Raw genomic sequence first — 24,621 nt, 5'->3', positions numbered from 1 at the left:
CAGTGTTACAGTGCTGAGGGAATAAAAGGAACTAGGTGTTAGGAAAAGTGAATATTTTGTCAGAGTGGTGATGGTCAATCACTTCCTTCTACACCATTGAATTGATCTATCTTAATAGATGCTAATCTGGTTTAAGCTCCTCAGAAATTAAATTTATTGGTTCAGCAAACTCCTACTTATCTTTGGGAAATTTGTTATTAAAGATTAGTTATCCACTGATTTAGTTTCTTTACATTTATCTAAATTGTGAACAGAAAAATGTATTGACTATAAAGCTCTGATCATAGTTTCACATTCAGAATTGACTAACAAAATGGTCAATCATGAGTCATAGGGAGTTAGCAATCTTTTTTGATCAGAACTTAATGTGATGTGATCTTGGAGTTGTGGTATTTATAAAGTCAAGGTGTATCTATTGAATTTTATGTACATGGTCATTTACAATTTTGCAAATTGAAGTTTTATTGATTTGTGATCTAGCTAGATTTTATGGTCCAGCACAGAGTCTGATTTTGTTTGTCCTTTAAACTTTTGTAGGTGTATTTAGTTGATTATGGCCTTGCATATAGATACTGTCCAGAAGGAGTACACAAAGAATACAAGGAAGATCCAAAACGTTGCCATGATGGGACCCTTGAGTTTACAAGCACTGATGCACATAAAGGAGCAGGTATGTGCGAACAAGCTTTCAGTGTATATTTAATCATTTTTAGGCAATCTTTCAGGTTATACACAAGCATACGCTGAGCTACTTCTACTGCTCTGGTTATTCCACCACTTTCTGTAAATTGTTCACCTATGGAAATAACTGGGTATTGGTGTCATCCTCATTCAAATGCTCACATAACCACTGTTTTCTCTGTAGTAATGATCCCATAGTTTCCTAAAATACAAGGGCCAATTTTAAATGTGGCCAATTTTCAGATGGCCGTCCGATGTCATCAGTCTGAGACCTGCACTATTTGGTGGGCTGCCCACACATTTCCAGCGATAGCAGCTTGCCCAGTTGGAGGATGGGATTTCCGGGGGTGGTGGGAGGGGTCCTGCCGGCCATTTACAAATGAATGCATCTCTTAAAGCGATGTGTCATTCAATTCGGTTCAAATCATAGTTGCTCCTGGGAAGTTTCTAGAGAGCAGCATGTCTCCGACAAGAGCATCTCACTTCTTGGATACACCGGTGGAGGTACTTATGGAGTGGGTGAGGGGACATAGACCAGTCCTGTTCCCCTGAGATGGCAGGATGGTATCCAAATAGACGCTGCAACAGGCCCGGAGGGAGGTCAATGTCAATGCTCGCACCATCACCCCGAGGATGTGGGTTCAATGCCAGAAGTGCTTCAGCGACCTGACCTGGACAGCAAAGGTGAGCATGATAGCTTCCTATCTCTCCCTTTCTCTGCATTACACCCAGCTGCAGCAGTTCTTCTCACACCTCCCCAAGCACTCTAAGCACTTTTCTCCCCCGCACCATATGCTTCTTCACCAGGACACTGGTCCAGAAATTCGGGTCGGGGGCTTCCCGGGGGTGCAAGCCCCCGATCTGCACTTACTTGCGCGCCGGCCGTTGAGCTGTAGGGCCCCGTGGAATTCCGATCCGGGGCCTGGTCCAACTGCCGGCGCGCAGTGCTTGCGTATCCCAGGGGCGCAGTTAGTTCGATGCGTCCCCTGGGATCACGTGGGCCATGGGCAGCCAATCGGAGCAGGGAATGCTCCATTCATAAGTCTGACAGGAAGTGCTGTCAAGACTTATAAATACTACAGCCCCAAAATAGCACTAAACCTTCAAATAATTTTTTTTAAAAACATCTCTTTTTTTAAATAAACTATAAATTACATTAAATAACTATTTTAAACAATAACTTAAATTTTTGAAAAAAATAATTTTATATTCTAACGGGGCTAAAAATCAACTTACCTTGCTTTAAAGTATTTAAAAATAATAAACCTGTGGAAAAAATGTTTTAATTTTAATTAATTCACCACTTACCTTGTAAAAAGCAGGCCTTACGCCTGCTTTTTATATTTCTAAATTCTGCAGGCTTACCCTCCCGGGAAAACCTGTATATAAAAAAAAAACGAAGTTTGATGAGCACGCGCAACCTCCCCCGCGCACGCGTTCGACCTCTGAACCTCTTCGTTCAGAGGAACGGAAGTGCCGGTTTCCCACGCATGCGCAGTGCATGCAGGAAACCGGCACTTCCATCGGGCCCACGGGTGAGTACCCCGTGCGTACTCACCCGTGGAGACCCGAAGTTTTGGGCCATTACCAACCCTTCTCATTCTAGTCACACACTCGCCTGTTACTGCTGAGTTCAACAGTATTCTGCTTTCACCAGGTTAAAACTGCTAAGCATTTCACTCCTCTGCTGGCTGATTTCACATTGAAGCCACATTTTTGCACATGACCCTTCTCTACGCAACCTGCTGTTTCTCCGTCTCAGCATGCACTCTGTATGAAGTTGCCCCATACATCTGCACAAACCCTTTACAACAGCCACTCACTAATTCTTTCCCTTTCCTTCTTCGGGAGCTGCTTGCTCACAATAACTGGGACCACAACTGGGAGAGGACCAGCTTGTATCCAGGCCCTCACCCGCATGGAGGAGGAAGCCTTGGACATCAGGGCAGGACTGGAGGCGAAGCGGAGCCAGGTGTCTACCTATGACTTGTACCTTTTCTCTTTCCTCAAGCAATCACACATTCAGGCGATATGGTAAGCTGGTGCTACATAGTGCTGCCAATCATCTGGTATTGCCTAACCTTTCTGTGCTATGCTGACTCTTGTCCCTTTCTCCTTTTTCTAGATCCATCTGAAAAACATTACCAGCAGGAGGGCAATTCTCCTAAAGAAGCACCGACACTCACTCCATCCCTCCCAAGCACCAGCACAGATTTCGGCAACCCCGGTGGCATAGATAGTGAGAGAGAGGGGCCTGCACCTGGTGAATCAAACTGCTAAAGTGAGCAGGTGCAAGGGCTAGGTGAACCCAGGAGATGGCTCCCCAGAGGGCAAGCTTGGGTCTTAGCTATGAGGACAGAGATGCAGACTTCAGGGGTACAGCCTTCAAAAGGAAATTGTTTTCTTCACGTGTGCAATTGTATGAGGTATTGGAAGGTTTGTACGGGAGCTGCTGCACCATGTCTGAGACATGGAGGATTCAACTTCCAGCTTGCATGGTGCAACGCATTAGCAATTTGCAGGCTACCATGGAGAGTGTGATCACCGCTTGGATGCTGCAGGCAGATTATAACACCAGGAGTCTGTCACAAGCTCGTGCATTTGATCGAAACTCAAACTGGTGCCATTCAGGCTTTGGGCTCCACTGCCTTTGCAAGGCTGGGGGAAATGCATGGATAGGGGCTTAACTTGCATCGCTGATCTCCGACAATATGCTCTCGCACAAATCAGTGAGAGTGTTGAGCTGCAGCCCCAGTGGACTGGAAGTGGGACTATGGAAGTGACCCATATTGCTCCTTCTCAAGATGACAACACGTCTGCTCCCTCATCACCCCCTCAACCAATGTCCACCATGGTGCCAGAAAGTCAGCTGCTCCAGACTGCCCCAGCAGCTGGAGTCTGCAGCCGGGCCTTCTCAGGCCTGAGCTGGAGGTCGTCGACCATGAGAGTCTCGAGGGCCCTCGTGAGCATCAGCAGCCTCCCACCACCCATGCTGAAACCGCGGGGCGGGGGGGGGGGGGGGGAGAAGCACTTCATAGTGGTAAAATAGGCAAGAAGTTACTTCAGTGTTGAGGGATGTGTTTGTACGCGCACGCACGCACACATCTCTTCTCTTCCTATTTTCTCTCTTATCTCTTTCCCCCGCACCCCCCAGACATGGGCTTTGATTTCCATTGCTAGGAAGATAATGGACTTGTCGAAGGGAAGGAAATTTGGCAGAACTCTTTACTGCATCAGCATTAATGAATGCTTACGAGTAGTTGCACCTTTCTTAATGCAGTAGGAATGTGGCCAAGAAAGAGCGATGAATAACTTGAAATAAAGAAAAGTATGCAAAAGACAGTATTTTCTTCAATTGAGATCAATTTAAACCTTTTGCATTTGCAGCTGTGTTTATGGATTACACCCTGTTCATTGATTAGATTAAATGAGAGCACATGTGTTTCCTCTGTGTTCTCAAGGTCCTGCAGGTGCAGTACCCAACAGAAGGGTGGCTTTTGTGATGGGTTCAATTTTGTAATTTGTTATTCATCACTGGGTGCTATTATCAAAAAAATTCTGATTAGTCTCCTGACTTGATTCCCACATTTTTTATTAGCCGATCTTCACCCTGATGGTCATAAGGCTACAGGAAACTTTCTGATATCCGGCACTGACTGGACCGAGCTGGTGCCATACCATCAAAAGTGCCGGAGATACCAGCATTAATGTTGAAACATACGGAACTGAAAAGCTCCGTGTGAATCATCAAACCCTGTTGCTTAGCAACAGCTTCAAAACAGTCGGCTGCAGCTGCAAGCGTCTCTAGCTGAAGCTGTTGCTATAGCTACAAATGTAAGAAGTCACACAACACCAGGTTATAGTCCAACAGCTCCTTACATTTGTCCACCCCAGTCCAACTCCGGCATCGCCACACCATGGCTATAGCTACAGACCTTGCAGTGCCTGACTGGGGGGAAAAAAAGCAACGCGAACTAAAAAAACTTAAAGAAAACGGCTCCTGATTTTTGCCGTTAGATCGAGTATTCCGGACATATAACCTCCGGATAAACCAAAGTTTCCTGTACTAACAGAAAGGGCCAAGCTTCCTATTTCTTATCATTATTCAGCAAAATTTTGGCTAGAATTGTGTTGATGTCGGGTGAGAACAGAATGGTATCAACCGTGATGCCCCTCTACGGCCAAATAGCATACCGACATTCATTGTCTAGGCACGCATAGAAAGAATAGCCAATCTGTGCCAGAAGTAGACTGGTCCCTGTGAATCTGTATGGAGTTAATGCCTTCAGGAGAGGAGAAGCAGCAAGACCTGATGGGGAAAAGGGGGAAGGAACCCATCGTAATTGGAATACATTTATGAAATTTGTAGATGACTTGCTGGTACATTAACATTTTTTAAAGCACGTGAATTGGGTTATCATACGAATTAGGAGCAGGAGTAGGCCACTCGGCCCTTCGAGCCTGCTCCGACATTCACTAAGATCATGGCTGATCTGATTACTCCACATTCCCGCCTACCCCTGATAACTTTTCACCCCCTTGCTTACCAAGAATCTATCTACCTCTGCCTTAAAAATATTCAAAGACTCTGCTTCCACCGCCCTCTGAGGAAGAGAGTTCCAAAGACTCACGACCCTCTGAGAAAATATTTCTCCTCGTCTCTCTTAAATGGGCGACCCCTTATTTTTAAACAGTGACCCCTAGTTCTAGATTCTCCCACAAGAGGAAACATCCTCTCCGCATCCACTCTGTCCAGACCCCCCAGGATCTTATGTTTCAATCATTTTTTCATTTCTTCCCCTTTCTCTTCAGTATAATACATAGTTTAAATATTTGCATGTACAAGGCACTGCCCTCCACAGTTGTGAATCCCAATTCCATTCTTAAAAGGTTGGGTTGGAAAAAGTAGCCATAAGCCAGTTTGATGATCTGGTCTTCAAGGTTTTAAATCAGAAATTAAGGGATCAAGTTTGAATAAACTAAATGATGCATTCCATGACAACCTTGAAAACATTTGTCAAGCTGTTGAGGTCTGTATCTAATTTATCTGACATTTTGATGAATTGTTTGGTCTTGTTGCAAAGCCAGCCCAGAAAGTAGGGTGTCTCTTTATTTAGTTCAACAAACTAGGTAAAGGATTGTCTTATTTTTTGTCTTGAGCATCTCATCTGGCTGAATTATTTTTCATTATATTGGCAAATTTCTTCGGGTTCATAAGGGACTCTGGCTGCTTTTGGAACCATGTCTAGCTGTGAACATGAGAAAAAGTGTTAGGAAAAAGTCCCAACTGTAACATCCTGTTAATCCTAAAATTGGCTGCAATCTGTTCTCTGGTTTTGGCTGGTTCTGGTCTGGACAAGACTGGATTTTTGGCTGCTTCTCCTGGACAAGTCAAGATTTTTAATGTCCACATTGCTCATTATACACAAGCTTTAGATCCATTAAAGGTGGTGGGGGCTATTACATTGGGTGTGTTTGTTTTATATTTAATTATCTGTTCTATTCAAATTCACTATTCTTCAATCCTGAGTTCTAAAAATTACCATATGACAAATATATTCTTATCAGTTTAAAGTAAAGCAACATACTGTTGTAATTTGCTTTTGGTGCTTTTTTTTAGGAAAAACAAAATTAAACTAAGCTGCAGTTAATTTGTGGAATTGGATGAATTGTCAATACCATGTTGGAAATGCTAAATGTAACAAATTGATAATGTTTTGTTTGAACCTGGAGTACTTGTTATAGAATTGCGTATATACTATGACTGAATAGGAAATATTAAAATTGATTGCTTGGATCAGGTGTGCATTTATCTAGAGCCGACTAGTAGAATAATTTTTAATGTGCAGTGTGAATTGCACAGTGAGAGTAAATGACACTTTAATGAATATAGTCAGCTGTTAGAATGACCTTGCACCAGAGGCTGAGTGACCCTTAACTAACTTGTCATTTATCTCCAGATAATCTCATTCACATGACATTCTGCTTATTAATAATTGGCCTATCGCTACAGCTTGGTAGCAGACTTTAACATTATCATGCAAGGTTTGATTCTAGTCATTAGTGAGCAAGTTAACTAAACACTTTATCACATTAAACTATAACCTTTATTTTATACTGAACAGACACAAATTACCCATGTCTTTATATGGACTGGAAAATTACTCTTTCGGCCACTTTAACCCTGTGGAGATGTGTGCACTGTGGATAATGTAGCATTATTTTCATGCAACTTGTGTGTTTTGTAAAATATTATATTGAATATATTCCAAATTCTAACTATATTACAAACTTAGTGTTGGACAGTGCTATTTTTCTTTTTATAAACTCAACTATTCTAACCATATTCAGTTTTCCTTCTATTAATTTAGAAGTGCCACTGCATTCTTCCAAAGAGTTAAAGCTGCTGTATCTCTATTCAGTGATCTACTGATTAATTTAAAGGACAATTTCATATTTTCAAATTGACCAATGGCCTCTTAAGTATTGAGGCTGATTAAGAAGCACTATAGATTACTATAATAGAAATTTAAATCACTTTTAGGAGAAAAATGATGGGGATGAAATTGATTTCCGTCATTCAGATTATTTCTAAAATAGGCTTCAATAAAGAACTGAGCAGTGACACAACTTTATAGAACCCCGTTCCTTTCTTTGAGCTTTCCATTAGATTGGTTTCATAGCAACCAAAAGACAACTCTAGAAATGGCTGACCTCTTACCAGCTAATTAGCCTGGACTGAGAAATTTTACCCAAGGTGTTACTGGATATTCATTTTAGTACAGGATCAAATAGTCAACAACAACTTGTATTTATATAGTACCTTTAACATAGTAAAATGTCCCAAGGCACTTCACAGGAGTATTTTAAGACAAAAAAATTTGACACCGATCCACATAGGATAAATTAGGGCAGGTGACCAAAAGATTGGACAAAGAGGTGGGTTTTAAGGAGCGTCTTAAAGGAGGAAAGAGAGGTAGTGAGGCGGAGAGGTTTAGACAAGGAATTCCAGAACTTAGGGCCTGGGCAACGGAAGGCACGGCCACCAAAGTCACTCAACTAAACTGCAAAATGGCTCCCACTAACTAGTGTTCATTTCTGCAGTGTCTTCCTCAGTAGCACATCTGATTGCCCTTACTAAACAGATCTGTGGGCTCCAGAGGAAACCCTGTACTTTGTGAATGCTACATTTTCAGACAATGTGCAAGTTGTAACCCTGCTGGAGGAGGCAGCGCCCTTCACTTCTGTTAGATGTCTAGCAAGATTGTAATGCTTTTGATTTGCAAGACATGTCTGTTTTAAAGATGGGCCGAGTTGGTTCTTGAAAATAGTAAGTAGTTAATTAGTTGTGTTGTGAGCAGCTGCAGTATGCTTCATCTTTAGGTTATTCTAACTGACTATAGAAGAAAGAAAAACTTGTATTTATATCGTGCCTTTCTGGACGTCCCAAAGTGCATTACAGCCAATAGAGTACTTTTTGAAGCATTGTCAGTGTTGTAATGTAGGAAATGCGGCAGCCAATTTGCGCACAGCAATGTCCCACAAACGGCAATGTGATAATGACCAGATAATCTGTTTTAGTGATGTTGATTGAGGGATAAATACTGGCCAGGACACCAGGGAGGATTCCCCTGCTCTTCGAGATAGTGCCATGGGATCTTTTACGTCCACCTGAGAGAGCAGACGGAGCCTCGGTTTAATGTATCATCCAAAAGACTGATAACCAATCATTTAAAACAAACATACTTTTATAAAATTTAATTTTTTGTTTGAAATCATTTTTGTAGTAATCCAGCACTTCAGTGAGATGGGAAGACTGTTCTTTCAGAATCTCTGTATACAGGACACATTTATATCGTAGCCTGGGTTCAAGGAGTGCAGTTTAAAAGTGCTGCGGCCCTGAATTCGGAGTCGAGTTAGAAGTATATGGGCCAGCTCCAGATTCTGAATCTAGCGAATCAGGTGCCTCTCCATGTGTAATGCCATGATGTCTGTAAAGGCAGTCATCCAACCATTCAAGAATTTACACCGTGAAGGTCAGGCCACAGACATGCTGAAACTGACTGCCCATTTAGTAGCATACCTTGCATCATATCCAGCATCTTTCTGTTCTAAATCAGAATTGTCCTTTAAGAGATATAAGAATTAAAATCTCTCTTGGCCCCCACCCCATTTTCTTTTGGCAAATACCTGACCTCCAGTTAGCATCTCGTAATAGCAAAGCTTAGATCTGTAACTTACCGTGTTGAATTACAGACACCAATTGCTGTACTACATCATAGTGGGGCTTAAGACCATTCCCCCTGTTCCTTAACAGTTTATCTTTCTTTAAATTAACTGACTTAATTGAATTGTTTAGCTTCCTTGTATTTAAACAATGCTAATACTCTTTCAGGTGAATTCCTGCTAAATGAAATAAGATTTGGTATCCTTGTTCTTCACTGAAGAGATTTTTTTATGGATGAATGGAAAAGGGTTTTGTCCTAATACTTCAATTATAACCCCATACGTTTTTTAAAATCTTTCTAACACTGTATCCCTCCCTTCAGCTGCTTCCAGACGTGGTGATCTGGAAATCTTGGGATATTGCATGTTACAGTGGCTCAGTGGGCAACTGCCCTGGGAGGATAATCTAAAGGATGCCAACTATGTCAGAGATGAAAAACTCAAGTAAGAATCTGGATAGATGCCATCTTGAACTTAATTATGCAGTTCTAATGAAACACTACCCTGTCTCTTTCTTTCAGATGCTGATGGACCTGCTCTCTCTTTCTCTCTTCATTGCTTTAAGTAAATTGGCTTGCATAAATTAAGCGACTTGATCCATTGTTACTATTGGTTTGGACACCTGGCGAACTCCCATGCTCCTTTTTGAATAGTGCAATAGGATCTTTTACATCCACCGGGATGTTTTAACCTAGCCGAAAGATGGCACCTCTAACAGTGCAGTGCACCCTCAGTACTATTCTGAAGTGTTAGCCGAGATTATGTATTCAAGTCTCGAGTGACACTTGAACCCACAACTTTCTGACTTTGAGACGAGTACTACCACTGTGTCAAGGTTGGTAAGAATAAAGAAGTAATGATTTAATACAAAACATTAGGCCACAGATAGTCTATGCATAATTTTGGGTGCCTCAGTAGAAAAGGAAGATTTATGTGAACATTGGATCAATATTTAAAATGGAGAAAGATACAAAGCTGTGGTGAATGAGTTGGGAAGTTTTCTTGGTTTTGGATTGCTGTAGCAAAGAGCCAGCACAGATACAACAGACTGAACCACTTCTATGATTTCTCTTTCTATTTCTCTCCCCACTGTCAAAATCCTCTTGATACCATGTTTGGCCACTTGCCCCAAATCTGCTTTTTATTTCTCTCCCTAATTTGGCCCCCAATTGTGAAGCTCGTTGGGACAGTTTGCTATGTTAAAGGAGCTATATAAATCTGAGTTGCAATAATTTATTTCATGAACTGGTTGGGGTAAATAAAGTGATAGGAAGATGAGTTCAAATTCAAATGGAATTCAAACTTTTTTTTTTTTTGCAATGGATGACTTTAAAAGTAAAAGTTTCCCCACTAGTGCCTTGAATGTGGAGAGTACCATGATGTTGCACAGCTTTTCTATCTGTAGTGGTGATTAATGAACGACTGCACAGGTGCTATGGCTTCTTGGTCGTCTTGCTCTGCTTGAACACTGAGGGATTGTTCCCTATTTCTCCCAATTCCCAAAGTCAAGCCTGGCAAATTTGTTTATTGGGTTGCGAATGACAATCATAGAATGGTTACAGCATGGCAGAAGGCCATTCGACCCGTCGAGCCCATGCTGACTCTGAGCTAGTCCCACTCCCCTGCCCTTTCCCCGTAGCCCTGCAATTTTTTTTCTTTCAGTTACTTATCCAATTCACTTTTGAAAGATAAGATTGAGTCTGCCTCCACCACCCTTTCAGGCAGTGAATTCCAGATCTTAACCACTCGCTGCGTAAAAAAGTTTTTTCTTGCGTCACCTTTGGTTCTTTTGCCAATCACCTTAAATCTGTGTCCTCTGGTTCTCAACCCTTCCACCAATGGGAACAGTTTCTCTCTACTCTGTCTAGACCCCTCATGATTTTGAACACCTCTATCAAATCTCCTCTCAATCTTCTTTGCTCCAAGGAGAACAACCCCAGCTTCTCCAGTCTATCAATGTAACTAAAGTCCCTCATTCCTGGAATCATTCTCGTAAATCTTTTCTGCACCTTTTCTAAGGCCTTCACATCCTTCCTAAAGTGTGGTGCCCAGAATTGGACACAGTACTCCAGTTGGGGCCGAACTAGTGTTTTATACAGGTTCATCATCACTTCCACACTTTTGTACTCTATACCTCTATGAAGCCCAGGATCCCGTAAGCCTTTTTAACTGCCTTCTCAACCTGCGCTGCCACCTTCAACGATTTGTGCACACATACCCCCAGGTCTCTCTTTGTACAACCCTTAAGGATTGTACCATTTAGTTTATATTTCCTCGCCTCATTCTTTCTACCAAAATGTATCACTTCACACTTTTCTGCGTTAAATTTCATCTGTCACGTGTCCGCCCATTTCACCAGCCTGTCTGTCTCTTCCTGAAGTCTATCACTTTCCTCCTCACTGTTCACTATACTTCCAAGTTTTGTTTCATCTGCAAATTTTGAAATTGTGCCCTGTACACCCACGTCCAAGACATTAATATATATCGAGAAAAGCAGCAGTCCTAGAACCGACCCCTGGGGAACACCATTGTATACCACCTTCCAGTCCGAAAAACAACCGTTCACCACTACTCTCTGTTTCCTGTCACTTAGCCAAGGCTGCCACTACCTTTTATTCCATGGGCTTCAACTTTGCTGGTAAGCCCATTCTGTGGCACTTAGTCGAACGCCTTTTGGAAATCCATGTACACTACATCATCTGCATTACCCTCATCAACCCTCTCTGTTACCTCATCAAAATACTCGATGAAGTTGGTTAAACACGATTTGCCTTTAACAAATCCGTTCTGGCTTTCCTTAATTAATCCACACCTATCCAAGTGACAATTTTGTCCCTGATTACTGTTTCTAAAGGCTTCCCCACTACTGAGGTTAAACTGACTGACCTGTAGTTGCTGGGTTTATCTTTACACCCTCCTTTGAACAATGGTGTAACATTTGCAATTCTCCAGTCCTCTGGCACCACCCCATATCTATGGAGGATTGGAATATTATGGCCAGTACCTCTGCGATTTCCACCCTCAATTCCCTCAGCATCCTGGGATGCATCCCATCCGCTCCTGTTGATTTATCTACTTTAAGTACAGCCAGCCTTTCTAATACCTCTATCAATTTCTATCCTATCAAGTGTCTCTACTATCTCCTCCTTCACTATGTCTATGGCAGCATCCTCTTCCTGGTGAAGACAGATGCAAAGTACTCGTTTAGTACCTCAGCCATACCCTTTGCCTCCATGCATAGGTCTCCTTTTTGATCCCTAATTGCCCCCACCCGCCCCTCTTACTACCCTTTACTATTTATATGCCTACAGAAGACTTTTGGATTACCTTTTATGTTTGCTGCCATTCTATTCTCATACCCTCTCTTTGCCCCTCTTATTTTCTTGTCCACTTTTCCTCTGAACTTTCTATATATAACCTGATTCTCAGATGTATTTGTAACTCAACTTCTGTCATACGCACTCTTCTTCTGCTTCATCATATTCTCTATCTGTTTAATCATTAGTTGCCCTGCCTTTCCCCCTAATAATAGGAATGTACCTCAATTGTACCTGAACTATTTCTTCTTTAAAGGCAGCCCATTGTTCCATTACTGTTTTGCCTGCCAATCTTTGATTCCAGTTTGCCTGATCCGTTCTCATGCCACTGAAATTGGCTTTCCTCCAATTATGTATTTTTATACCAGCTTGCTCCCTGTCCTTTTCCATAGCTAATCTAAAAAGTCACACAACACCAGGTTATAGTCCAACAGCTTTATTTGAAATCACAAGCTTTCGGAGCGCTGCTCCTTCTTCAGGTGAAGTGGAGAAATGCATAAAGACACAGCTTATATAGTCAGAGAATCATGTCAGATGTTTACAGGTAACCTTTCCAACTGCCATTTATCACACCTCGGCAGAGAGATAATCACAGCAGTCAAAGGTGTGAATGGTGTCCAAACAGGTCAGTCAGGGAAACATTACATCAAAGGACAATGAGGTGGGGTCACAAGGGGTCAAATATTGCAGATGCTGGGGTCTGTATGAAAAACAAAAAAAACAGACAAAAAACATTTTTTTTGGCTGGAAATCACAGCAGGTCCAGCCGCATCTGTGTAGAGAGAACAAGCCAATGTCGACTCGAGTCTGGATGACCCTGCATCAGGTGGGGTTACATGTAGCGTGACATGAACCCAAGATCTCGGTTGAGGCCGTCCTCATGGGTGCGGAACTTGGCTATCAGTTTCTGCTCGACGATTTTGCGTTGTCGTGTGTCTCGAAGGCCACCTTGGAGAATGCTTACCCGAAGATCGGAGGCTGAATGTCCTTGACTGCTGAAGTGTTCCCCGACTGGGAGGGAACACTCCTGCCTGGTGATTGTTGCGCGGTGTCCGTTCATCCGTTGTCGCAGTGTCTGCATGGTCTCGCCGATGTACCATGCTCCGGGGCATCCTTTCCTGCAACGTATGAGGTAGACAACGTTGGCCGAGTCACGAGTATGTACCATGTACCTGGTGGGTGGTGTCCTCACGTGTGATGATGGTATCTGTGTTGATGATCTGGCATGTCTTGCAGAGGTTGCTGTGGCAGGGTTGTGTGGTGTCGTGGTCGCTGTTCTCCTGAAAGCTGGGTAATTTGCTGCGAACGATGGTCTGTTTGAGGTTAGGCGGCTGTTTGAAAGCGAGTAGTGGAGGCGTGGGGATGGCCTTAGCGAGGTGTTCGTCGTCATCGATGACATGTTGAAGGCTGCGAAGAACATGGCGTAGTTTCTCCGCTCCGGGGAAGTACTGGACGACGAAGGGTACTCTGTTGGTTGTGTCCCGTGTTTGTCTTCTGAGGAGGTCTATGCGATTTTTCGCTGTGGCCCGTCGGAACTGTCGATCGACGAGTCGAGCGTCATATCCCGTTCTTACAAGGGCGTCTTTCAGTGTCTGTAGGTGTCCATCGCGTTCCTCCTCGTCTGAGCAGATCCTGTGTATTCGCAGGGCTTGTCCATAGGGGATGGCTTCTTTAACGTGGTTAGGGTGGAAGCTGGAGAAGTGAAGCATCGTGAGGTTGTCCGTGGGCTTGCGGTAGAGTGAAGTGCTGAGGTGTCCGTCTTTGATGGAGATTCGTGTGTCCAGGAACGAGACTGATTCTGAGGAGTAGTCCATGGTGAGTTTGATGGTGGGATGGAACTTGTTGATGTTATCGTGTAGTCTTTTCAGTGATTCTTCGCCGTGGGTCCATAGGAAGAAAATGTCGTCGATGTATCTGGTGTATAGCGTTGGTTGGTACATACTCATGTAACTCGGCCAACGTTGTCTACCTCATACGTTGCAGGAAAGGATGCCCCGGAGCATGGTACATCGGCGAGACCATGCAGACACTGCGACAATGGATGAACGGACACCGCGCAACAATCACCAGGCAGGAGTGTTCCCTCCCAGTCGGGGAACACTTCAGCAGTCAAGGACATTCAGCCTCCGATCTTCGGGTAAGCATTCTCCAAGGTGGCCTTCGAGACACACGACAACGCAAAATCGTCGAGCAGAAACTGATAGCCAAGTTCCGCACCCATGAGGACGGCCTCAACCGAGATCTTGGGTTCATGTCACGCTACATGTAACCCCACCTGATGCAGGGTCATCCAGACTCGAGTCGACATTGGCTTGTTCTCTCTACACAGATGCGGCTGGACCTGCTGTGATTTCCAGCCAAAAAAAATGTTTTTTGTCTTTTTTTTGTTTTTCATACAGACCCCAGCATCTGCAATATTTGACCCCTTGTGACCCCACCTCATTGTCCTTTGATGTAATGTTTCCCTGACTGACCTGTTTGGACACCATTCACACCTTTGACTGCTTTGATTATCTCTCTGCCGAGGTGTGATAAATGGCAGTTGGAAAGGTTACCTGTAAACATCTGACATGATTCTCTGACTATATAAGCTGTGTCTTTATGCATTTCTCCACTTCACCTGAAGAAGGAGCAGCGCTCTGAAAGCTTGTGATTTCAAATAAAGCTGTTGGACTATAACCTGGTGTTGTGTGACTTTTTACATTTGTCCACCCCAGTCCAACTCCGGCATCTCCACACCATAGCTAATCTAAACCTTGATACTGTGATCACTGTTCCCTAAATGTTCACCTACTGACACTTGCTCCACTTGATCTACAGGAAACTTTCTGATATCCGGCACTGACGGGACTGAGCTAGTGCCGGACATACCAGAGTTAATGTTTAAACATACAGAACTGAGAAGCTCCGTGTGAATCAACAAACCCTGTTGCTTAGCAACAGCTTCAAAACAATCGGCTGCAGCTGCAAGCGTCTGTAGCTGAAGCTGTTGCTATAGCTACAGACCTTGCAGTGCTTGACTGGGGGGGGAAAAAAGCAACGAGAACTAAAAAAAATATAGAAAACGGCTCCTGATTTTTGCTGTTAGATCGAGTATTCCGGACATATAACCTCCAGATAAACCAAAGTTTCCTGTACCTCATTCCCCAGAACCAGATCCAGCAATGCCTCCTCCCTCGTCGGACCGGAAACATACTGATCAAGAAAGTTCTCCTGAACACTTCAGAAATTCTTCCCCTTCTCTGCCCTTTATACTATTATGATCGCAGTCTATGTTAGGATAGTTAAAGTCCCCCATTATTACTACTCTATTGTTCTTGCAACTCTCTAACTTCCCTGCAATATTTGCTCCTCCATATCTTTCCCACTATTTGGTGGTCTATAGAATACATTAGTGTAATGGCACCTCTATTATTTCTTAACTCTAACCAAATAGATTCTGCCCTTTACCCCTCCAGGACATTCTCCCTCTCCAGCACTGTAACATTCTCCTTAACCAATACTGCCACACCACCTCCTATCTTTCCTGAGCACCTTATAATACTCAATCCTGCCCTTTTTTGAGCCAGGTCTCAGTTATTGCCACAACATCATATTCCCACGTGGCTATTTGTGCCTGCAGCTCACTTACCTTGTTTACTACGCTTTGTGCGTTCACATACATACACTGTAAACCCATCTTAGACCATCCTGTATTCTCTTTTAGTTTGACCCCACCTAATACCTTACTATTTCTTACTTTATCTGCCTCTCCCAACCCTTTGAGCACTTTATTTCCCCTTTCTAATGTTACATCCTGGTGCCCATCCCTCTGCTAAATTAGTTTAAACCCTCCCCAACAGAACTAGCAAACCTCCCTGCAAGGATATTGGTTCCGGCCAAGTTGAGGTGCAACCCATCTGGCTTGTACAGGTCTCGCCTCCCCCAGAACCAGTCCCAATGCCCCAAAAATCTGAAGCCCTCCCTCCTGCACCATCTCTCCAGCCACTCATTCATCTGCTCTATCCTCCTATTTCTATACTCACTCGCGTGTGAAACCGGGAATTATCCGGCGATTACTACCTTTTGAGGTCCCGCTTTTTAATCTTTCCTAGCTCCTTAAAATCTAGTTGCAGGACCTCATCCCTCTTTCTACCTATGTCGTTGGTACTAATATGGAACACGACCTCTGGCTGTTCACCCTTCCCTCCCTCAGAATGTTCTGCAGCCACTCAATGACATCCTTAACCCTGGCACCAGGGAGGCAATATACCATCCTGGAGTCAAGTCTGCGGCTGCAGAAACGTCTGTCTGCTCCTCTAACTATCGAATCCCCTACCACTATTGCTCTCCCACTACTCTTCCTCCCCTATTGTACAGCTGAGCCACCCTTGGTGCCGTGGACTTGGCTCTGGCTGTGCTCCCCAGAGGAACCATTGCCCTCAACAGTACTCAGAACCGAATACTGGTTGGAGAGCGAGATGCACTCGGGACTCCTGTACTAGCTGCCTGGTGCTCCTCTTCTGTCTGGCAGTCACCCATTCCTTCTCTGCCTGTGAACTCCTTAGCTGTGGGGTGACCACAGCCTGAAACGTGCTATCCACGAAGCTCTCGACCTCACAGATGCACTGCAGTGACGCCAGCTGCTGCTCAAGCTCCAAAACCTGGAGCTCGAGCTCCTCCAGCTGACAACATCTGCACAGGTGGTTGTCCAGGACACGGGAAGCGTCCTGGATTTTCCACATGACACAGGATTTGCATTCCGTGGGACTGAGCTGCCCTGCCATGCCTCTATTTAATAGACTATTTATTAACTAACTTACAGAAATAAACTTTAGACTAAAAGAGTCTTAAAAGTCTCTGGCTGCTGCTCTCGCTCTTAGTTAAAATCTTTATGCACACGATTGTTTATAGTTATATTAATTAGTTTATCTAGTTACGTTAGAGCGAATAAAACACTAACACTCACCCACCAATCTCCTACCTGCAGTCCTGTGACATCACTCCTTGCTTTTGCTGTGCTTTTGGAATTCGGCGACCCTGCGCGCACTATCCTATGCTGCCGCCTCTGCTGCCGATTCCTTTCAGGTCTGCTGCCTTGGGCCCCGCGCCCTTTATCCTGTGCTGCTGCTGATTTCTTTCAATCTACAATGCGCTTCAATTCCTGAATTGGAACATTGGACCCAATATTCTTACCATTTAGAAAAGGTTGTAGTATGAGAACAAGCTTTACTCTTACTGAATCTGTTTTTCTACTCTAGATACAGAGAAGACCTTCCAAGTTTGATGGCAAAATGCTTTCCGTGCAAAAATAAACCAGGTGGGAAATTCCAAATTTTTACATAGGATTGCCTGGTTGGTTCGGGCAAGCGATTTGGGATGGAGATTGGGTAGGGAGTTGGTGACTGGCTCAGTTTAATTTTTAGTAAGCAGATAAGTTACATTTTTTTCTGTTTTTTTATGGGATGTGGGCATCGCTGGCAAGGCCAGCATTTATTGCCCATCCCTAATTGCCCTTCAGAAGGTGATGGTGAGCCGCTGCCTTGAACTGCTGCAGTCCGTGTGGTGATGGTACTCCCACAGTGCTGTTAGGTAGGGTGTTCAGGATTTTGGCCCAGTGACAATGAAGGATCTAAGTCAGGATGGTGTGAGACTTGGAGGGGAACTTGGAGGTGGTGGTGTTCCCATGCGCCTGCTGCCCTTGTCCTTCTCGGTGGAAGAGGTCGCAGGTTTGGGAGGTGCTGCCGAAGAAGCCTTGGCGAGTTGCTGCAGTGCATCTTGTAGATGGTACACACTGCAGCCACGGTCCGCTGGTGGTGGAGAGAGTGAATGTTTAAGGTGGTAGATGAGGTGCCAATCAAGTGGGCTGCTTTGTCCTGGATGGTGTCGAGCTTCTTGAGTGTTGTTGGAGCTGCGCTCATCCAGGCAAGTGGAGGGTATTCCATCACAGTCCTTACTTGAGCCTTGTAGATGGTAGAAAGGCTTTGGGGAGTCAGGAGGTGGGACACTCGCTGCAGAATACCTAGCCTCAGACCTGCTCTTGTTGCCACAGTATTTATGTGGCTGGTCCAGTTAAGTTTCTGGTCAATGGTGACCCCCAGGATGTTGATGGTGGGGGATTTGGCGATGGTAATGCCATTGAGTGTCAAGGGGCGGTGGTTAGACTCTCGATTGTTGGAGATAGTCATTGCCTGGCACTTATCAGCCCAAGCCTGTATGTCGTCCCGGTCTTGTTGCATGCAGGCATGGACTGCTTCATTATATGAGGAGTTGTGAATGGCACTGAGCACTGTGCAGTCATCAGCGAACATCCCCATTTCTGACCTTATTTTGGAGGGAAGGTCATTGATGAAGCAGCTGAAGATGGTTGGGCCTAGGACACTGCCCTGAGGAACTCCTGCAGCGATGTCCTGGGGCTGTGATGATTGACCTTCAATCACCACAGCCATCTTCCTTTCTGCTGGGTATGACTCCAGCAAGTGGAGAGTTCACCCCCCACCCAGAGTCCCATTGACTTCAGTTTTACTAGGGCTCCTTGATGTCAGACTCGGTCAAATGCTGCCTTGATGTCAAGGGCAGTCACTCTCACCTCACCTCTGGAATTCAGCTCTCTTGTCCATGTTTGGGCCAAGGCTGTAATGAGGTTGGGAGCTGAGTGATCTTGGTAGAACCCAAGCTGGGCATCAGTGAGCAGGTTATTGGTGAGTAGGTGCCGCTTGATAGCAGTGTCGATGACACCTTCCATCACTTTGCTGATGATTGAGAGTAGACTGATGAGGCGGTAGTTGACCGTATTGGATTTGTCCTGCTTTTTGTGGGCAGTTTTCCACATTGTCGGATAGATGCCAGTGTTGTAGCTGTACTGGAACGGCGTGGCTAGTTCTGGAGCACAAGTCTTCAGCACGATAACCGGGATGTTGTCGGGGCCCATAAGAACATAAGAAATAGGAGCAGGAGTAGGCCAATTGGCCCCTCGAGCCTGCTCCGCCATTCATTAAGATCATGGCTGATCTGATCCTAACCGCCAATCCACTATGACAGGACTATCTCCTGAATCTAACAGAATTAGACACACGAAGCAGGATCAGGCTACACGGCCCCTGGGCCCGCTCCGCTACCCACAGGGCCATGACCGATCCGCACCTAAACTCATGTCCAAATTCCTGCCCGCTCCCCGTAACCCTTAATTCCCTTTTCTTCTAGGAAACTGTCTATTTCTGTTTTAAATTTATGTAATGATGTAGCTTCGACAGCTTTTTGGGGCAACATATTCCATGGACCTACCACCCTCTGAGTGAAGTAGTTCCTCCTCATCTCAGTTTTGAAAGAGCAGCCCCTTATTCTAAGACTATGCCCCCTAGTTCTAGTTTCACCCATCATCTGGAACATCCTCCCCGCATCCACCCGATCCAACCCCTTCACAATCTTATATGTTTCAATAAGATCGCCTCTCATTCTTCTGAACTCCAATGAGTAGTATGTTTCAATAAGATCGCCTCTCATTCTTCTGAACTCCAATGAGTAGAGTCCCAATCTACCCAACCTCTCCTCATATGTCCATCCCCTCATCCCCGGGATTAACCGAGTGAACCTTCTTTGTACTGACTCGAGAGCAAGTATGTCTTTTCTTAAGTATGGACACCAAAACTGTATGCAGTATTCCAGGTGCGGTCTCACCAATACCTTGTACAACTGAAGCAATACCTCCCTATTTTTATATTCTATCCCCCTAGCAATGAAAGCCAACATTCCATTGGCCTTCTTAATCACTTGCCATAGCCTTTGCTGTATCCAGTGCGCTCAGCCGTTTATTGATAGCATGTGGAGTGAATTGAATTGGCTGAAGACTGGCTTCTGTGATGGTGGGGACCTCGGGAGGAGACCGATATGGATCATCCACTCGGCACTTCTGGCTGAAGATGGCCTTGTCTTTTGCACTTGCGTGCTGGGCTCCATCATTGAGGATGGGGATGTTCATGGAGCCTCCTCCTCCCGGTAGTTGTTTAATGGTCCACCACCATTCACGACTGGATGTGGCAGGACTGCAGAGCTTTGATCTGATGTGTTAATTGTGGGATCGCTTAGCCCTGTCTATAGCATGCTGCTTCTGGTTTTTAGCATGCATGTAGTCCTGTGTTGCAGCTTCCCCAGGTTGGCACCTCATTTTTAGGTATGCCTGGTGCTGTGCCTGGCATGCTCTTCTACACTCCTTATTGAACCAGGGTTGGCCCCCTGGCTTGATGGTAATGGTAGCGTGAGGGTTATACCGGGCCATGAGGCTACAGATTGTGGTGGAATACAATTCTGCTGCTGCTGATGGCCCAGAGCGCCTCATGGATGCCCAGTTTTGAGCTGCTAGATCTGTTCTGAATCTATCCCATTTAGCACGGTGGTAGTGCCACACAACACGATGGAGGGTGTCCTCAGTGTGAAGACGGGACTTTGTCTCTACAATGACTGACTGAGCGGTGGTCACTGCTACCAATACTGTCATGGACAGATGCATCTGCAACAGGTGGATTGGTGAGGAAGACTTCAAGTCGGTTTTTCCCTCGTGTTGGTTCTCTCACCACCTGTCGCAGGCCCAGACTGGCAGTTATGTCCTTCAGGACTCTGCCAGTTGGGTCAGTAGTGGTGCTACTGAGCCACTCTTGGTGATGACATTGAAGTCCCCCACCCAGAGTACATTCTGTGCCCATGCTTCTTCCAAGTGTTGTTCCACATGGCGGAGTACTGATTCATCAGCTGAGGGAGGGTGGTAGGTGGTAATCAGCAGGAAGTTGCCCTGCCCATGCTTGACCTGAAGCCATGAGACTTCATGGGGTCCGAAGTCAATGTTGAGGACTCCCAGGGCCACTCCTTCCCGACTGTATACCACTGTGCCGCCACCCCTGGTGGGTCTGTCCTCCCGGTGGGATGGTGACGGAGGAGTTTGGGACATTGGCTGAAAGGTATGATTTCTGTGAGGTTGACTATGTCGGGCTGTTGCTTGACTAGTCTGTGGGACAGCTCTCCCAATTTTGGCACAAGTCCCCAGATGTTGGTGAGGAGGACTTTGCAGGGTTGACTGAGCTGGGTGTGCCGTTGCCGTGTCCGTAACCGGTGCCGAGGCCGATGCCGGGTGGTCCGTCCGGTTTCATATTTTGTTTCGTAGCAGTTTGTTACAACTGAGTGGCTTGTTAGGCCATTTCAGAGGGCAGCGTGGGTCTGGAGTCACAGACCAGGTAAGGACGGCAGATTTCCTTCCCTAAAGGACATTCGTGAACCAGATGGGTTTTTAACGACAATTCAATAATTTCATGGTCACCATTACTGATACTAGCTTTTTATTACAGATTTATTTAATTAACTGAATTTAAATTCCCCAGCTGCCGTGGTGGGATTTGAACTCCCGTCTCTGCATCATTAGTCCAGGCCTGTGGATTACTAGCCCAGTGACTTTACCACTACGCTACCGTTCTCCGTAAAGTGTGATCCAATTCCTACTTCCCAACCGATTAAACTTCATGAAACGTGCATAACGGTTTGATGGTTTGAACTAGCAATGCTTATAAGAGCTCTGGTGCTGTGTACTCCAGCCAGTACTTTGTGCATTGCATGTAATTCTTGTCAGTTGGTCCTCTTGAGGGCAACTTTCTGATCTTGGTCTTGTAACCATGCTACTGAATTTGTTTTCAGCAGTGTTGACAATTTCCCTGCTCTTGAAGAAAGGAAAGATGCCCATGATCTCGCCGTATGACAATATAGTATTTAGGCAGTTGTGTAAAAAATTGGGCATCGTGGCTTTGTCTTGGAGGAATGTTGGTTCAGGGCGCTGAAACCAATTGAAGTAATTCTGGATGAGAGCTAATCACTTGGCCTAGGTTGAACTTGGGACCTTCCTGAGCTATATGCCTCAGTACTGCACCAGATGTTATATTTACCTCCTAAGCTGAGTGCTTAATATTGCTGACCCTTTTCCCTTTTTCTTAAATGACTGCCCTCAGTTTGTCCTAACAAACTTTATGGTACTCCGTAGTTAGCATTTTTGCATTTACATCATGTGAAATAGCAGTTACGTTTCAGCGGTCTACAGAAGTGGAAAATTAGTGTATGGGTAGTATATGCTGTTACTGACAGCTGGTTATACAATGCTGTTGCTGTTTGGATGTGGAGGGTAGAGGGACGGGATTGGGAAGGGTAACTCTTCAGTTGCCCTCATCAACAAAACTGAATAAAAAATTAATTGCTCTGATGAATTTAGTTGGACATTTAACCACTGTTCCAAGGAGACTTAAAAATGTATTTCTTTAATGCAGCGGAGTTGTCAAAATATTTCGAAGATGTGATATCTCTGGATTACAAAGACAGACCCCGGTACCAGAGACTGAGAGACATCCTCAAGCAAGGACTTAAATCCATAGGCTGCATAGATGATGGTATTTTGGCTTTAGGAGCATCTTCCAATGGTGATGCCCCAACAACATCCAAGCAACAGGTACGACTTCTGTTTATAATGTTCCTGCTCCATACCTTCATGGTAACTGTTGTGTACCTTAATACATCAAAGTGCCATTACCTGCTCTGTTTTGCATTCCAAGCTGTTTCAGCCTGGAATGAGGAAATGCATATACGAAGAATGACTTGGAAAAATTGGATTTGTTTTGTCAACGCTGATTATGGGGCACTATAATAGAAGTGTTTAAAATTATGAAAGAATAGGACTGGGTAGATAGAAGCTGACCATTTCCAGTAGTTGAGATGTCAAGAATGAAAGGCCACAGATACAAGATTAAATGCAAGAGATTTATAGAGGGCAGAAGAAACTACTTCAGAGTTGAGAGGCTGGAATTTACTTCCAAGATTAGTAGTTGAGGCAGAAATTATCTCAACATTCAAGATCAAATTGTGAAGGTTGATGAAGGAAAATGGGTTGAAGGGATATGGGAACAGCATGGCTGCAAAAATGGACGCTGCTAGTGTCCTCTCTCCCTCCTTTTGAACATTTGTAATTGGAGTTTCTTCCATTGGTTCTTCAGATTTTTAAAAAAATGGGTGAAACTTCATTATTAAAGTTTTTTTGACCTAATTTGAGTTGCATTTTGCTGTACTGTGATTAGGTACCTGATTTGAAACTAGTCCTGTAGGCTGGTGGCACCTGGTTAATTTGCTGCTAATTAAATTGCTGCTTGCCTGTACTGGCAGTAATTCTGATGTGGAGCTGCCGGTGTTGGACTGGGGTGGACAAATGTAAGAAGCCACACAACACCAGGTTATAATCCAACAGCTTTATTTGAAATCACAAGCTTTCGGAGCGCTGGTCCTTCGTCAGGTGAAGTGGAGAGATGCATATAGGCACAGTATATATAGTCAGAGAATACTGCCAGATGATTACAGGTAATCTTTCTAACTACCCTTTATCACACCTCGGCAGAGAGATAATCAGCAATCAAAGGTGTGAATGGTGTCCAAACAGGTCAGTCAGGAAAACATTACATCAAAGAACAATGAGGTGGGGTCACAAGGGGTCAAATGTTGCAGATGCTGGGGTCTGTATGAAAAACAAAAAACGATTTTTTTTGCTGGCAATCACAGCAGGTCTGGCCGCATCTGTGTAGAGAGAGCAAACCAACGACGACTCGAGTCTGGATGACTCTACGTCAGGTGGGGTTACATGTAGCGTGACATGAACCCAAGATCCCAGTTGAGCCCATCCTCATGAGTGCGGAACAGTTCAAAAAGTACTTCATTGTCTGTAAAGCACTTTGGAATGTCCTGGGGTCTTTTTTTTATTCACATCCAAATGCAAAAATTAGATAAGCATTTTTAAAAAAACTTTTCAATCTTGAAGGGTGCACATCTTGCAGCAGCAAAATTGTCTTGGCGGGTGAATTTTTTAAAGGGGAAAGACAGAAGAGCAATCTGATGCAAAAAAAACTCACTGTAGCAAGGCTGTTTCCCATCATCACAAAACTGAGTTTAGTGCATGGTGGACAATAACAGATGTGATTTTTGAAGACATTCCAAAGTATTTTCTCTCTCATCTGTTCCTTGAGTCTAAACCTCCTGCCTATTCCCTCTCTCTCTCCCACAGTCATTTCAGAAACATTAGGCAGTAGGGCCAACTGCCCTTGTACTTTAACTCAGAAGATCAGTTTTGGCCACTTCCAAATAGTGCTCAGTATATCTGTCCTGCTGTGGAAGTGTTACATTCTTGGAGAAAGATGCAGCTTTATGGACTAGGAAACTTGCAACAGAGGGAGTAGGAAGGGGCAGTGAATTGTACCAAATGTTGCACCTGTCCAAAAACCATGTCCTTGCTTTTCCAATTTTCCCCATATCTTTGACATTTAGATGAAATACAGAAATTTCCATGACATCTGTTTATTTATTGATCAACTGATGATCACAGTAGGGGAGTTGCTAAAATGACACTTTC

At 44.4% G+C, this 24,621-nt stretch overlaps 1 protein-coding gene across 2 annotated transcripts in view; it reads left to right on the top strand.

The window, feature by feature from the left end:
- Positions 1 to 24,621, top strand: part of vrk1 (VRK serine/threonine kinase 1) — a 116,526-nt gene that overhangs the window by 58,419 nt on the left and 33,486 nt on the right. The window contains exons 8-11 of one of the 2 annotated variants that reach the window (XM_086002744.1): positions 538 to 670; positions 9,231 to 9,351; positions 17,465 to 17,523; positions 22,502 to 22,680. In XM_086002744.1, coding sequence (XP_085858870.1) covers positions 538 to 670; positions 9,231 to 9,351; positions 17,465 to 17,523; positions 22,502 to 22,680 — 492 coding nt within the window. The remainder of the gene's footprint in view (positions 1 to 537; positions 671 to 9,230; positions 9,352 to 17,464; positions 17,524 to 22,501; positions 22,681 to 24,621) is intronic. The other variant, XM_086002745.1, reaches the window with a different exon arrangement.

Source organism: Somniosus microcephalus, chromosome 12, assembly GCF_052327205.1.
Source record: "Somniosus microcephalus isolate GS21.2 chromosome 12, FLI_Smic_1.0, whole genome shotgun sequence".
NCBI classification, from domain to species: domain Eukaryota; kingdom Metazoa; phylum Chordata; class Chondrichthyes; order Squaliformes; family Somniosidae; genus Somniosus; species Somniosus microcephalus.
Note: the sequence above shows the minus strand (reverse complement) of the source record. Positions and strands in the feature narration are given on the sequence as shown.